General features: G+C 38.3%; 1 protein-coding gene and 1 pseudogene across 1 annotated transcript in view; both read right to left on the bottom strand.

The window, feature by feature from the left end:
• Positions 1-2,072, bottom strand: part of LIN7A (lin-7 homolog A, crumbs cell polarity complex component) — a 122,554-nt gene extending 120,482 nt beyond the window's left edge. The window contains exon 1 of the mRNA XM_027595584.2: positions 1,487-2,072. Coding sequence (XP_027451385.1) covers positions 1,487-1,568 — 82 coding nt within the window. The 5' untranslated portion in view covers positions 1,569-2,072. The remainder of the gene's footprint in view (positions 1-1,486) is intronic.
• A 4,861-nt stretch (positions 2,073-6,933) lies between these two features.
• LOC113923301 lies at positions 6,934-7,110 on the bottom strand (annotated as a pseudogene).
• Positions 7,111-17,166: the final 10,056 nt, after the last annotated feature.

Here is a 17,166-nt window from a genome sequence, read left to right as displayed (position 1 = left end):
TTGCAAATCAACATTTCCCAACATAAAATTATTACTTTTTTCTTTCTTTTTTCTTTTTGTTTTTTTGTTTTTATTTTTCAACTCTTACCCCAAGTAAGATTGCTATGGGCACTCCATAATATCTGTTCTGGAGCCAACAGATTGTGTTAAAGTCATCCACAATCCCTCCAAATTAAAACCCCACTGAGTTCACTGGCTTTTGCGTTGTACTCGTATCAGGATGCTCTTTTGCTTTGCCCCCACAGTCCAGTTTAATCCGCTAGGAAGAATATTTTTAGAGGCACATCGGGCTAAATCATCTTCGACTGAGCACACCATTTCCAAATGGCCGCCCAGGGTCCTAAACCAAGCTGCTGCGGACGGGGACGAGCAGGTGTCCTCCGCTGCGGCGTCGTGGGACGCCAGCGCCCGCATAACTAGACGTCGGAAGCCAGAAAGGAAACCTGAACACGCAGGGACAGGTATAACCTCGTACGCGCACTCCAGAGAGGCCCCCCAGAGCACTGGAGGATTCTAGCCTTGGGCTTGGTGAGGTCCTGGGAGGAAGCAAACACTGCTTCCCCATTCAAGTCAAAGAGCAGGACGCACAGGGTCGCGGGTCAGAAGTTGCATTTCAAAGGCAACCTGCGCTGCGTCCCAGCGCTTTCCGCAGCCCGGGCACCGCGCTGGCACCGGGCTGGGGAGAGAACGAACAAGGCTGGCTGGGGCAGGAGAAACTGAGTTGCCACCACCGGAGCGCTGCAGGCGGCGGGGGCAGAGGAGACCCCGACCGCCTTCGGAGCACGAAGCCGGGGAGAGTCGGGCTCCGCTGCAGCGACGCTGCGCCCCCAACCCGGGCACTGCTGCCCGTGCTCCGCGTTGCCCTTTCGGCCGAGGGCAGCTCCTCGCCGCTGCAGCCGGGCCGCCGTGCGCCCCGGCACAGGCCACCCCGGGGTGCGCGTCCTCCGCCCCCGGGCGGCCGCCTAAGCACCCGCAGCCCGACCGACCTTCGTCCTCCGGCTCCCGGACAAACTTCCTCCCTCCTGGGCCCCCGGGCCGCGCAGGCTGGCAGGCGGCTCCCTCGCCAGGCTTCCCCGGTCTCCGGCTGCAGGCGCCCTCGCCCGGCACGGCGAGCTTCCTCCCTGCCCCTCTCCAGCCCCGAGCCCCGGGCGCCTACCGGTCCCTGCGCCTCCGCTCCAACAAAGCCGGCGGCCGGGAGGCGACCGGGCGAGGGGCTGGGAGTGGCAGCGGGGGCGCCAGAGCCCGGCGAAGGCATCCCTGGGCCGAGTGAGCGCAGCGTGCAGGGGCAGTGGGGACGTGGCGGGCAGAGAAAGGGGAAGAAAGTATCCTGCTCTCGGCGCGAACGCCTTCTACGCTCGTTTTCGCTCGCCCTCGCTCACCCTGCTGCCTCTGCCCGAGCGCGTCCGGCTGTCCCGGTGGGAGTTGGCAGGGGCAGAGGGGAAGGCAGAGGGGACGCAGCGGCCTGGCGGGCGAGCCGCTCCCTTACCTCTGTCCAGAGTGAGCGGCTGGACCACTGTCAATGTCGCCATGTCTGCCGTGGGAGCCGAAGTGACGCTCGGCTTCAGCATCAGCAACCGCTTGTAGTGAGAAAAAGAGGAGGAGATTGGGGGCGGAGGTGGAGAGGGAAGATGGAAAGGAGGGGGAGGAGGGGGGAAGGAGGGAAGGTGGTGGTGGTGGAGGAGAAGAAAGCTAGGGTGGGTTGGCAGCCAGATGGAGACGCAACTGTTCCGCGGCGGGCGGACCTTCAGCTGCGTCGTGAAGCTGAGCAGGTAGCGGAGAGCGGCTGCATCGCAGGCTCCGGGCAGGAAGGCTCTGCCCTAGAACTTTGCTATCCACCCCAAGGAGCGCTGGATGGGTGCAGCCAGTGTGTTGCTCTCTTTCAACTTTCCACTCGAATAAAATGCTGAGTGTACGTGCGTCTCTCGGGAAGGGAGAAGATTGAAAGGGGATGGGGGGAAGGAGGGAGGGGGGAAGACGGATTTTTTTCAGATTAAGAGAAATTGTCAACTCAGTAATCCCATCCCTTAGAGAGAAAACGCTTCTAGTTCAGAAATGTTAGGATTTCATTATAGTTGCTGTTAATTTCTGTTGAAGTTTTTTTGGAATGTTGAGGTATAACAGTATACAGGATAACTGACTTAAGGCCAGGGTTCCATCACTAGGTCTCCATTAAGGACCTGAGTGTATTGCCTAGAAAATAATTTACCTTAAACACAAACTTCTTAAAAATGGCTTTGAATTAAAAAAAAATACGCACAAAGAAAAATTTTTTTTATCACTCTGTTTGAAAAACACGCACCTAGCACTTTTTGGGTTGGTTTTTAGCCAGTGGTTACTGAGAGTTGCCACTTACTGATTAATTAACATGTGTGACAGGAAATACCCTAGGAGTGTTACATGCCATGTGCCATGTGCCTGAACTCCCTCACTTGGGAGTTCAGGACACTTCCTGCCTTCATATAGCCTGTGGTCTAGTGGGAGATGATGTTATTAAAAGGATCATTTTAGAGTCAGTTGATCAGGATTCAATGACTAGAACCTCCAAATACTGGCTGTGACCCCTTCCACCCCAACAGATGGCTTTCACTATCCTGCCACTGTAGGGACTTTCATTTCCTGATCAAGAAAATAAGAAGCATATAGAAACCTTCTGTAAGCAGAAAGGTGATGACTGTGGGTTCCGGATTGGAAATGACAAAGCTGCCTCCATCCCCTTCTTTATGACAAAGCAAAGTTGTTTTGGCTAGCAATATACTCTTAAAGGCAGACACAGTTTTACAGCAAAATATTTGCATATGATCTATTTCATTGTCTTCCAGTTACAATGTGGGTGGTTTCTGAAGATCTTTTCCTTCCCATTTTTTACATTTGAAAAAAAAAAGTAAGATTTCACCAATGATTTGAGCAAGTCAAAGATGACTGGCCATACACCAAATAGATCCTAAAGATGTACTTAAAATAGTAGTTCACTATGCCTATATTTTCATTTAGTGTTTAAGAACCCTGATCTTGAAATTCAAGTCTTAGTTATGTGCTCTTCAGAAATCACATAATCTCTCACTGATCCCCTTTCCTCATCTGTCAAACAGAGGAATTAATAACCTTCCATTTCACTGAGATTCCGTAAAATGAGAGAATTAATTCTACCCTACAATCTGAGTTTTGTGAGGGTCTGATGATACTGTTCATGTGACTCTGCTTTGAAAACAATGTATACATTTACTCATACAACAAACATACATCCCACCTGTACTGTGTGGCAAGCACTATGCTAGGTACTGGCCACGCAAAGATGAAAGAGACAGAGCCCTTTCCCTGGACAGTGGTCAGTCCAGGTGAGGAGACAAAAAATGAGCAAGCTGTGAGAATTCCATGCAGTAAGTGCTCTAAGCAGCATAGAAAGGACAGGAAGAAGCAACAATTTTGGTTGATTATCATTATTCACATCCCCTAAATCAAACAACAGAAAAAAGTTACATTGTACACACTAAACAGCAGAGTGTGTTCTGTGGATTTGCACAAAATATCAAACCTCATTCAATAATTGAGGATGAAAGGAACGTACAAAATCCATTGGTCACTAATGTAGTTCTTTTAACAACATACTTTATTATGAATATGTATTTGAGCAGCTTGATTCATAAGTCTAAAAGCCATAATTGTACTTATTTCAACACAAATCCCAGATTGTGATGTCTAGGAAATTAGGTTTTCTGTCTTTTTGTTTTCTGATGTATCCCCAATACCAAACATTTTAGAGCATGTTTCTAGACTTACACCTTGAGCTCTCTAATTGAAAATTTGCTCTATCATAATCTCTCTGTGTTGACTTTGCAGAGTTTTTGTAAGGATTAAAAGAAAAAGTAAAAGAAAGCACAAATCACCATATATTCATTAGTTTGTTTAGTAGTGGCAAGTTCAGTGCCTTTAGCTTATGTCTATGTAGGTGTAGAAAATTAATAACAAACACTGCATATCTGTTAGAATTTGTTTTTTATGGAAGATGAATAACTTTCCGTGACAGTATTTGTGGGTTCCTACTTTAGACACGCAGAGACATGAGAAAAGTTCCTTACCCTCTTCTTTAGCTTCAGGAAATGTGATCATACTTAGGTCTCATGAATAATTGCCTCCACCACTAGTGTACTAACCATAGTATTCCATCACGGTCAATGTATTTGATCTATTCGTATGTATTTTGCTTTGTTGATTGTGTATTAATCAAGGAATTGTTAAAACACATAATTATACTTTTATCTTAGCTATTTGGTTACACAATCAGTACAATTTTTCATTAAATGATATATAATCATTTAGTTCAGTGGTAACTATATTTTCAATGGAATTCATGAATTCACTAAATACTTATTGAGCACTTAAAACATGCTAGGCTTGGTGCTAGGTTGATTTCTCTCTCCTCTTTGAAACCCAGGAAAGTGGGTATTGTTATCCCATTTTATAGATAAGTAGACAGGATCATAGAGGTTAAGCAACTTGCTTAAGAATAGTGGCACTCAGGCTCAAGAGCCCCTGTGCTTTCCACTAAGAAATACTATACTTCATTTTGTATTGCTGAAGATTTAGGGATTCCAGCATTTTATATTATATATATTTTATATTATATTTATAATGTGTTTGTGTATGTATATAGATTCTTTCTCTCTCTCTCTCTTTTTTTTTTTTTTTGTTATGCTTGAATTATCCTCAAAGAGAGGAATGCATGGAGGAAATTTAGGTCAAAGGAGAAAAGAACTATAATACTGGTTCCATTCTATATCCATATAGGTTAATATTAAAATGACTACTTACTTTGCAATATAAAATCTGTTCTTGCTAAAAAATTCATTCAAAGCTACGTTAAGGTCTGTTTCACTTAATTGAATCTTTTTGAATTATATAACAAAATCAAGAGAAGGTTTGCATAAAGAATTAGTATACCAAGAAAATGAGTGTAGCTAGATAAGTGGGATATAATAAGCGCAGTGTCATATGAGGAAAATAGCACCTGCAGACTGGAATTCTTTCAACCTTAGGTGTTAGAAATTATTTTTGACTGATTCAAAATATCACATTATCTTCCTTAATTTTCACAGCTTTGTCGAAATAACACTAGATTAAGATGAAGTGCCAACCTATACTTTGGAATATAAATGTTTATGTTATTTTTAAAAAATAATCATAAATAATCTTACTATATTCATTTAATCCTTAGATCTGTTTTGATAATTACTTATTTGTTCATTGAACAAATGCTTGATGTACTTACTGTATGCTAGGCAGTGTTCTAGGCCCTGGGGTTTTGCAGCAAACAAGAAAAAGCCCTGTTCTCACTTGACTTATGGTCTGCAGGAGAAAGAAAGACAATAAACAAAGTAATAAACAAGAAAGAGATCAATTAGTGACTAAGTACTGTGCAAAGAATGAATGATTTGATGACTGAACTGGGTCTAGAATAATGTCAGGTTTACAAAAGACAGTGACAGAGAGAAGGGTATTCTGAGAAGCAAGAGAGCAAAGCCAAGGATGGGAGAGCACACATGGTGTGTGTTTGGGTAAAAAAAAAAAAAAAGAAAGACTGTTTAATTTGGAGTAAAAGAAAAACAGGCCAAAGGGGACCTTTGAGAGTCAGGTTGTGAAAGATAATATAATTAACAGAAATGTACTGAACATTTTCATGAGTTACTTTGTGCCCATCATAAATGAAATGTACCAATACAATCCAGGCCAGGAAAAAAATTTTGTGTTGTAGCTTCTACAATAAAAATCACATCAGAATGAAATGAAGAGTTACTAATTCAGAGTTGGATGTTAGAAAATTAAAGATGAAATAAAAATATAAAAATTCAATTCTAATTATTTTTTATTTCTTTTCAAAGAAATAAAAAAGAACTTTGAGAGACAGAAATCTGATATATGAGTAATTATTCCTCAATGGTAGGGTCTTATTTGCATTACTTTACATTACAGTTATCTTGCAAATCCTAAGTATGATAATTAACTTTTTCTCTGATTCTGCAATGGGCAATCGCACATATAATAAGTCCAAAGTCTTTCTGGAACTAGGGTATTTTATTTATGCCTATTTAACTCATTGAATATAAAATGATGTTTTTATTTCATTTTGAAATGAACATTTTTCTATTTTCACAGTTGGAAGTCATGATTGATCTTTTTATAATGAAATTTAAGTTCACAGCTTACAATTTTCTTTTTTTCTTTATTCATCCCAACCTCACATTTACATCATTGACAAAGCCTAAGAGATTTAAGAAAGGCAAGATAAAATGATTTTTAAAAGTGATACTGGACTCCTCTCTCTCTCTCATCGACTCAGGAGATATTTCCAAATATTTAAAACCCACAACCTTTATTAAAGTTTTAATAACAAATTATTAGCGTAACATTTTAAAAAATTTAGTATATTCAGTTTCAAGTGGAAAATTATGTGTTTTGCCAACAAACGTTCGATATGTCCTTGCTATATGCCAGGCACTGTTCTATGGCTGGAGAGACCCGGTGGTAATCATGGAAGAAGTCCCTTTACTTACAGCGCTTAGTTTTTATGAAAGGAAACATACAAGGATACTATAAACCAGATCATCTTGGGTAGCGGTAATGGCCACAAACAGTGGTATACTGAAACCTGTTGACTCTGTTCCCAAGACCCAATTATGTGCACGTTGTCCTGACATCACTTGCGGCGACGTCACGTTAGATTGGCCATAGTGGAAGCATTTACACCCAGCGTATGGGCAAATACTATATATTGAAGTTTTCTTTTTTCCCCCCCCCCTCTGGAAGGTCAGTTGTTAAACTTTAACCAACACACCGCAAAATTCACAAAGCAAATAAAATTGGAAGTTGTGATGAAATATGCAGCAGAGGGGAAGGCCACTTTAGAAAGGTCAGAAAATAGGTCACATTGTACTTGATAGAAATTTTTTTTTTAGAAAAAATTTTTTAAATAACAAATCTACCCTGTAGTTGATGGAGTGCTGGCTAGGAGTGCCGGACCTTAGACAGAGTTAGAAGGAGACATTCATGTTAATTTTGAAGAGTTTATAAGAACAGATACTACACTTGATCTTAGCCAAAAGGCCGAGAAGCGATTTAAGAGTTTATAAAATAACCGGACAAGAAATAAGAGCATCAGTGAAATGGCATAGAATTTATTACAAAATGATGCATCAACAAGATTAAGTGACATCATAAATTTGTATGTGTTAAAAGTATACAGAAAGAAAAGAAAATCTGTATTCTGCGAAGGCTTCCTGGAGGCACTTTACATTCACTTTCACAAGAAATTTGGAGATATTTTCTTTCCTGCATGTAGATAATAAAACATTATACCTTTGAGCGGGAAGATACTCATTGCAGTTTTGAATCGAAGAATTGCTAAACAAGCGGGCCAGGATATTTTCATGAGGAACTAAAGAAAAAAGAGGAATATGGTCATTATAATCAGGCATCTATGTTGTAGAGAATCTTAACCATGATGAACAGAGAACACTGTTACCTTGATCCTTGAAAAGGACACTAGGATCAAAGCTTGTTTCTTTCTTTGGGGCTTCAACTTCATTTAAAATATGGTTTAAATAGGTTTTTATTGAAAAGCACTTAAATCCTGACTTTTTAAAAAAAAATCCAGCTCAACTTACTTATTTTTCTCTAATTCTGGTGCTATGGAATTCATTAAGGATATTAGGGAGAAACATATGAAGAGGGCATCTTTGAATTCTTCCCGGATTATGAGACAGTCCAGTAACTGAGGCTAGTAACAGAATTTATTGTAGGTGTGCTGAGGGACATATATGTCAGTAATTAGCAAGTTAAAGAGCAAACTGCAACATTAGCAGGGACAGCACATTCACAAGAGAGTTCAAAACTCTCGTTTTTATCTTCCAGTGCTCGAATTGAAAGCAAAAATTACAATTTTAATTGGTTTGCATTGAAATTTCTGGGCCCAACCCAAAGCATTAAGTTTTGTGTTTTTGTTTTTGTTCTGTAACTTAACAGTGGGATCAAATTATGCTCTTTTAGAGTAAGCTTCTCTCTCTCAGCTTCTCTGCCTTCCCTGCCTTTCTGGTCCTGGATGAACTCTTGCCCATGTCAGTGGACCTTTCTGATACTTACAATATTATTTTGTCTTTTCCTGAATCTGTGCTTATAAGGTAGATCTACCTCCTGAAATAATGTCTCTGAGAAATTTCCTTTTCCAAATTTTCTTCATTTTACTTCTTTCTGAAAGCGTTTACTCACATAGTAAATCCAATTATGACTTCTATTTTGGCTTCTTGAGGATTTAACTAGGATGAGAAAAAAATGAGATAAAGGTGGTTTTAACTCTGAATATCTTCAGGTTCCTGTCACCTGGAAATTTGCATCGATCAGTAGTGGCAGATCAAGCCAAACAAATATTTTTGGCAGATAAATGGAGAGAGGAAACAAATCTCTACCATTTTTAGCTAGGACAAATCGGTAAACTAGTCTATTAAATATTTTATATAGTTAATATGTTATCTTTTTAACAAGTATTTTTGTTTTGAAATTTTAAGTGTGAGACAATGCACATGGAAAACAACTCTCAAAAGGTATTACTCATTCACTCATTGCAAGTAATAAATGTTAACAGGGATTTTTTTTTGGTGTATTCTTCCAGAAATTTTATATATATATCATATATAAATGTATCTTATATATAATATTTTAATTTATATAGATACGTGCACACACGTGTGTGTGCACATATTTTTTTTAAAGATCAAAGAGTGGGATGCTTGGGTGGCTCAGTCCGTTAAGCGACTGCCTTCAGCTCAGGTCATGATCCCAGGGTCCTGGGATTGAGTCCTGCATCGGGCTCCCTGCTCAGTGGGGAGCCTGCTTCTCCCTCTCCCTCTGCCTGCCGCTCCCACTGCTTGTACTCTTTCTCTGTTTCTCTCTGACAAATAAATAAATAAAATCTTAAAAAAAACAAAGCTCAAATAGCTTTATAGTATACACCATATTTACACCTTGATTATCTTATATAGTGATATTTTCATATCCATCCATATAGATACATATAACATTTCTTAAGTACTTCATAAAATCCTATTGAAATAGTCTCTTATCGGTGTCCTTTCAGGCTGTTTCTAGGTTTTTGCTATGTCAGAGAGTGCTACAATTGACAGTCTTTCTTGTTTAGATCATCATTAAGAATGTAAATTCCACTCAGTTATAGCCTTGTACTTTTGTATAATCCAGGGCTAATGTGGCCATTTTCAGTGATATGCTTCCAGATTACAATACCTATGGCCATTTTATTCCTGCTCCATTGTAAACATTCTATCATACACCAGTTGATACCTCTTATCTACAGAAATGTTATATTTAATTGAATTTCTGAAACCTCAAATGCCAAAGTGATTTTTAAAAAATAGTTGCCATAGACTGAAGACCATTATTCTGTTTGAAATATGTGGTATGATGTACCATCCAGCAATTCAATAAGTCAATGATGATTATCATAATTTTTAATGAAGAAGCTAACAGTACATATGTCTAAAGCAAGTTAAAAATTAAAGGACTAAAAATCCACTTGTAGATATTTTTTATTGAATCTTTCATCTCCACCAAATGAAAGGAGATAGGAACACAATGAAATCACAAGGAGACGTTTAAGTACCTTATTTTTCAAATAAAATAACACCTTGATTACAAATTGGAGAAAAATCTAAGTAAGATTTAAAATGAAAAATAATATTCTTTCATTAAATGCTGTTATTAGTTAGTATTCGAAGGAATATTTAAAAAGTTAGTGCATGTAGTGCTCTCTACTGGTCTTACATTTATTGCAAGTACAATCAGTGTCAAATGTGTATTTTTCCAGGGTTACAAAAATCATCATCTCTGTCCCAAAAGACTACTAGTATTTTTATTTTAATCTCCATTTGGTTTCTACTTTAAATATGTGTGTGTGTGTGTGTGTGTGTGTGTACCTGTATGTGTGTATGTGTGTATATAAATATTTGTTCTTGAATTTCTATACTGAAGTTAGTTTTGAACTTTGCAAATGAATTGCTGCCATACATTATCACAAACAGTTATATAATAAAAGGTTAATACAAAGAAATGGATGTGGAGCTTTAATGTGAGGCATAATGTTTTTCAGTTCCGTTTAATAAGCAGTGCCAATATCTAAGGCACTTGTTTTCCCTGATTCCTGAAGAACACAGGGAAGGGCCTCTCAGGAGAAGGGATGGCTGTGTATATGGGCAATTCACAGTAAACAGTGACCACCACCATGGGCTCTTTCCTCTTTCTCTCTCTACCTCTCCTTCCGGTACCACTCTGCAAATACTAAAAAAAAAAAAAAAAAAAATCAGCATATTGGTGTTTCTTTTAAAGCTTAGGAGAAAATTTTATTACAAGTGTTTATGCAAGCCATTTGTTTCAGGAGAGTTTGTGTGTGTGTGAGAGAGAGAGGAAAATACATTCATTCATTCATTCATTCATTCATTCTATGGTTTCATGTTAAGTGATTACTGTGTGCTAAGCACTGATGATAAAGCAGTTTTCAAGACCACCAATACCCTATTGGAATTATTTGTATTTAAAAAGTTATAAATGCTATTAAGGAAAGTACATGGTGCAATGGGAGTCTATAACCTAAATCAATCTGGGAATTCAGAAAAAAATTCTCCAAAAATGAAACGTTTATGGTGTGTTTAGGGAGAACCTTGAGCATATTTCAGTACTTCTAAGGGAGAAGTAGCTTGCAGGGATGGAAGGCTGGAGATACAGGAGAAGGAATAATGATGACGTATGGTTACCTAGAAGGCAGGAGAGGATAGAGGGATCCAGAGAAAAGGTGGCAAAATGGGCCTGGGTAAGAGGAAGAGAATTCCTTCCTTGGAGCCAGAAGATGAGAGACTAGACACTGTTGCAAGTAGGTTTATAGAATCTGTGAAGAGACTGGCAAAGTTCCCCTTGGAAAGCTTCTGTGATTTCAATGATGTAGGAAACAAGCCCATGCGCTGAGATAAAAGTGGGTCTGGGAAGAATAGAGACTATCTGAAACAACTACTGTATAGAGTTGATAAAAGTGGATCAAGGTCCAGATTTAGTCAGTCTTCGAGGGATTTTTCTACTCCTGAGTTCACTGATAATACCTGCATCATGTAAGGTCTTCTGATCTTGAATCCCTTCAATGCCAAATTGTGGATTGTGTGAATGGCTTTGTGAATTACTTTCTTTAATGTTCCTCAAAGTAGATCATAACACTCTATAGTTTAGCCATTGTTGAGTGTCCTTATTTCCCTCCTACAGAACTGAGCTGATCTGGGGAAAGTCATCTTCTCCATCATGATGGTCTGGCTGAAGAAACATGGCCAGAGGGAACACTCTCAACTCTGGTGAACTTCCTGGCCAGAATTTTCCAATTGGGCCCTCATTTGTCTGAAGCAATACATAATAATCCTAAATTTTTTTATTAACATTTTGTAAATTATACTAAGCCTACCAAAATATTTGTTTGAAGCTGATTTCTTTTTTCTTACAGGTATTTGATTTTACTTAGTAAATACATGTGCTGTTACTGTATTTGGTCTGTACAGAGAGAAAGCAATTTAGTTATATTTTTAAAAGACTATTGATATATTGATATTGACATATGTATAATTGAAAGTTTGCATCCACTGAAATGTGTTTCCCTAGAGTCAAAATAAAATATAATATTTTTGAGCCATAGAAGATGGTAAAGAACATCAAATCTAACCAACAGTGGTAAATGAGCTCCAGAGAGATAACATCAGCTGTTCAAATTTTCCTAGCTAGTGAGGAGCAGGGCTCTGACCCAAATCCAAGTGACAACACATCCTGCACTTTTTATATTACGCTATGTTGTAATGCTAGATTGTAAATTTAATGAACGAAAAGACAATGTTTGGTTTGCCACTATATACTCATTGCATGGCATGTAAACAATGCTCCATAAACATTAGTGAATAAAAGGGTGAGTAAAAGAACCATACTTCCTAGCAGATAGACTTCACTTTAAATACAGTTTACAACGGAAATTTAGTTCAACTATATTTCTTGATTGCTTACATTACACAAGATATTTGCTCTACTATGTTCTATGGAAATTTATGACAACAGGATAAAAACAATATGACCCCTGCCCTGCAGGAACTTATGGCCATCATAATTATCTGCAAAACAGAGTAGGGTGTGGTAAATGCAACATACAAGACATATGAACAACGCATTATATGGAACATAGAAGCCTTTATAGAAGAGTTGGCATTTATGCCCAGTCTCTAAAAACAGGAAGATTTTTTTAAATGGAGATAGAATTGGAAGACATTTTAGTTGAACTGAACGAAGCACTTAAATGTGTGGAGTCAGGAAACAACGGCATGAATGTTATTACTGACACAGTCCACTTTACTGGAACATGGAAGACATGAACAAAGTAATACAACATTAAGACTAGAAAGAAACTGATAGGGAAGGGGAATGGCAGGCACTGTAGGAGGCTTTGGGAGTCACTCTAGGGACGTTAGAATTTATTCAGAAGGCCTTGAGAGCTTTTTGAGCAGGAAGGTGCTATGTGGTTCTTCTTGAAATAGCATATTAAAATTTATTAGAGAAAAATGATTACAGGTTAGAATCCATCAACTAGAATATCACCTAATGACGCTGAAGAGAACAGATCCATTCTGAGGCTATAGATATAGGCCTTTACACCAAATTATAGCTTGATCCCTTGGTGAGATGGCACTCACCACCATGTTCTGTATTGTCCGTAAGGGCAGACATGAAAAAAAATATTTCTTTTTTGAAGGCTTTTGACTTTGACTGCAGAAGAATTTTTAGTTTACAAAGGAAAAGTATGCAGTGACCTATGTTTGAAATTCAGAGGACTCAAGATTTCTTAATGCCCCACATCTTTCCTAAAATGTCACTGTAAATGCTCCCACTAACTCTCCTTTTTTGTGAGTTCCTACTAATTGTAGTAGCTTGTCTTAGCTCCCAGTAGTATGCAAAGAACAACAATGAAATAGTGGGGGAAAAAGAAATTTTAATGGGGAAAGGATATAAAGAAAATACAGGTATTATACCAAGGATAAGATGTTCATTAGGGAAGGCTTTAGGCAATTACTGAGGAAACCTCTTCATTCCAAGATGAGTTTTCAAATAAGGATATGTTCATGCAGTCGAAATGTTTTGAAGAAAAAGAACTAGGTGAGGAGAGAGAGTAGCTATAGAGATTTAAATGATGGTGCATAGACTGAGTCATTTATATCAGTTCTGTTATAATTACTATTAACACCAATTTTTAAATTAGAGATGAAGCCTGGGAAAAAAATAGAATATGTCCCCACTGAGCCTGTAGAAATTATATTATCAGTTTGGAGAAATCTTCCTCTCCTTACCCCAAGTCTTTATGTGGACAACATTCCTACTGTAGAGTTTCAGCATCATAATGTGTTAGCACATAGTGATTGCCACTTGTATTCAGGCTAGTGGTTATAGAAGACAAAGGTTCATATGTGTGTAAGACATATTTTAAGCAAAGACATGAGATTTATTTTTCATTTTCATATAGGAGGTATATAAATGTTATAGCTCTTAAGATATAAAATATCTGCATTTGACGTCAGTGGAACTTTCATATTAGTAGATGAGATAAACTATTTAGAGAATAGGAGAGATGGTAAACGAGCAAGTTCGCAGTTTTGCATTATATGCAGCTCATAATTGTAGCTCTGTGACGAGCTCCCACTGAGTCAATGGAAAGTGTGGGTGGAGGTTAATGCCAGGTTAATTGTTGCATTCAACATCATTCAGGAGAAAAAGTGGAGATAAAATCGCAGCATTTATATCTCTGCCCTTCAATTTTCCTTCATCTCTATACTTGTTAGATTTTCTTCGCTTGTTATTATTTACATCCCATGTCTGATTCTTTCCCCCTCCCTTAACTCCTTGGGTTACTGAAGAAATACCTTCAATAAAGATGACTTTCAAGACATTTTAAAAATAAAGAAAATGCCTCTCATCTATTCATTTTCAGTATAGAGTTGGAAATACAGTTCCATGGAAAATATTATCAAGTAACCTTTTGAAAAATAGGTTTTGTGAAGAAAGAGGTATTTTACTAGATGTCTCCATGGCATTCTAAAAATTGTGGCATATCACCAATGCTAAGCCTGCAGGTAATTTTAATTATCATCTGACAGGTCATTTTTCTTTTTTAGTAGTTTTCTAGTCCTCTGGGATCCACCTACTCAATGACTATAGAAATTTCTTCCATGTTAGGAAAGAACTTTTGACTTCAAATACACAGCTTCAATAATTTGGCTTTCATATTCTCCGAGTCCTCATCTTTCCTATGTGATTTAGATTTGGGTTATACTACAATAATGTATTAGAGATACTGCTGCCTAATTATCATCAATTTCAGGTTGACATTGTCTTTAAATTTGAAACTTCAGATTACTATCAACATTGTTTAACTACTTTGCTAATTCAGAAAGTTAATATTTATGTAAATTAAAGAATGTCTGTATTTTTCTTCTGCTTACTAATGTATTCTTTTCTTCATGCTCCCACTCTTCAAATTTTCCACTTCTATGTTCGCTTTTATCTTTATCTTTTTTAATGATATTAATATTTCCTTTCCAAATGTTTATCTTTTGAGACATTCCATTGTTCAGTTTGGAAAGCATGTACACAAATCTTGAAAAAGTGAAGGTAACAAAAAGAAACATAAAGCAAACTTTTGTGAACTGTAAATTGTCATGCTTATTAAAAAAATTACTAAAAGAGGAAGAGGGAACTTTTGCATCTTCACCTTTCAACGAGAGCTCTGGAAAATAACATTCTTTTTTTTTTAAAGCAAGTTTGGTTTTTTTTTAAAGATTTTATTTATTTATTTATTCATTTGAGAGAGTGGGAATGAGAGAGAGAGAGAGCACATGAGAGGGGGGAGGGTCAGAGGGAGAAGCAGACTCCCTGCTGAGCAGGGAGTGCAATGCGGGACTCAATCCTGAGACTCCAGGATCATGACCTGAGCCGAAGGCAGTCACTTAACCAACTGAGCCACCCAGGTGCCCCTGGAAAATAACATTCTATTGGGTTCCAAATTTTATTGGATAGTTTAGTGAAACACTCAAATAAAATTTGTAGGCCTTTGTCATCAGGTATATGTTTAAAATTGTCAGGGGCGCCTGGGTGGCTCAGTAGGTTAAGCATCTGCCTTTGGCTCAGGTCATGATCCCAGGGTGGGGCTCCCTGTTCAGTGCGGAGTCTGCTTCTTCCTCTCCCTCTGCCCCTCCCCACAACACGTGCATGCACTCTCTCTCTCTTTCCCTCTCAAAAAAAATAAATAAAATCTTTATTTAAAAAACTGCCATTACCTTGCTTACCTCACAATTTATGTTTTATGTCAGAAAATGCCTATTTTGATAAAAAATAATCACTTAAAATTGTCTTAATTTTTACAAAACTGAGTGTATTCTGTGGTAGAAAAGCTGATATAATTGTTCATAGGCTTATCAGTGATTTTGATTTTTCTTTTATCTATGTGGAAACCATGAGTCATACATTTATTTTCTTGGATTTCCAAACTTCAAGTTCATTATAAAATGTAAACTAATTAGGCGGCGCCTGGGTGGCTCAGTTGGTTAAGCGACTGCCTTCGACTCAGGTCATGGTCCTGGAGTCCCGGGATTGAGTCCCGCATCGGGCTCCCTGCTCGGCGGGGAGTCTGCTTCTCCCTCTGACCCTCTTCCCTCTCGTGCTCTCTATCTCTCATTCTCTCTCTCTCAAATAAATAAATAAAATCTTTAAAAAAAGTAAACTAATTAAATATGTTAGGATGTCTTTCTACAATTTGACAATATCCTTATCTGAGGAGATCTGCTCAGATGGGCATTACTTTATTGCATTGAGGGAATATCAATGTGTTTCCTTCAGAATGAGACATAGTTTGAGCTTCCTCATCTTATTGGCCTGGGTTCTCTATTTCCTAAGGATTCCTTTAATCATATTCTGGTATTATCCATGACTTACAAGTTTTTATTTGGACAGAATAGCATTTGGGCATCAAACTGTCTAATTCTATTTGTATTATTGGAACATTTAGAAATTAAAATCTAGGAATACTCACTAAGAAAATTTTAAATGTGGAAACATAAAAATAGAATACAGACAACTGCAATTGATCTCCTAGCTTGATAACAGATGGACTTTTTTTTTTTTAAGATTTTAATTATTTGACAGAGAGAGAGAGAACACAAGCAGGGGGAGCAGCAGGCGGAGGGAGAGGGAGACGCAGGCTTCCCAGTGAGCAGGGAACCTGACGTGGGGCTTGTGGGGCTCGATCCCAGGACCCTGGGATCATGACCTGAGCCAAAGGCAAACGCTTAACCTACTGAGCCACTTAGGCGCCCCAAGATGGACATTTTTAAGAGCTAAACACATTATTTCCATTATCTAGCAATAAAAGAAAGTATCTTGATGACAAGCAAATGCATTTACCAAATTCAAAAGAGATTCTTTAATCCTCTTCTTTTCCCAGAATTTTATCCATTAGAGTTCTAAACTGTAAATATCAAGACATAATTCTATGTGTCTTAAATTTTTCTATGGTTTTAGGCAAAAGACCTAGTTCCATTGATTAATATTTGGTATGTTTCTAAGAGCTAAGGCACTACTGAGAAATATGGTTGCTCCCTACTTGTTTGAAGGGCATACGCTGAGCATGTTTGGGTTATGTTTTATTTTGTTTGGTCCACATACCTAACACTTAGCACTTAATGCATTATGAATAGATGGAAAGAAGGGGGGGAAGGAACAAATGAATGAATAAATGGAGAGTGATTAAGGCTTGCATGAAAAGGCAATACTAATAAAAATACATTTCTAAGTACTTATTTTATATTTTACATTTCATATACTAACTGCAATACAGCAGGCAAACTAATGGTACCTAAACAACGTCTGAGCTCAAATGAACAGATAAGTTATCTGTAGTTGGCTTATCCAAGCACCCTGTGAGGGAGGGCTGGCTTCTACTCACATCGCATTTGCTTCACAAGCTGGCTGTGATTTTGCAAATGACAGTGAGCTTGCTTCTTCTCAAGGTTGAGTTCTAAAGTCAGCTAGTGAGGCAAAACTTGT

The sequence above is a fragment of the Zalophus californianus genome, chromosome 9, assembly GCF_009762305.2.
Source record: "Zalophus californianus isolate mZalCal1 chromosome 9, mZalCal1.pri.v2, whole genome shotgun sequence".
NCBI lineage: Eukaryota > Metazoa > Chordata > Mammalia > Carnivora > Otariidae > Zalophus > Zalophus californianus.
Note: the sequence above shows the minus strand (reverse complement) of the source record. Positions and strands in the feature narration are given on the sequence as shown.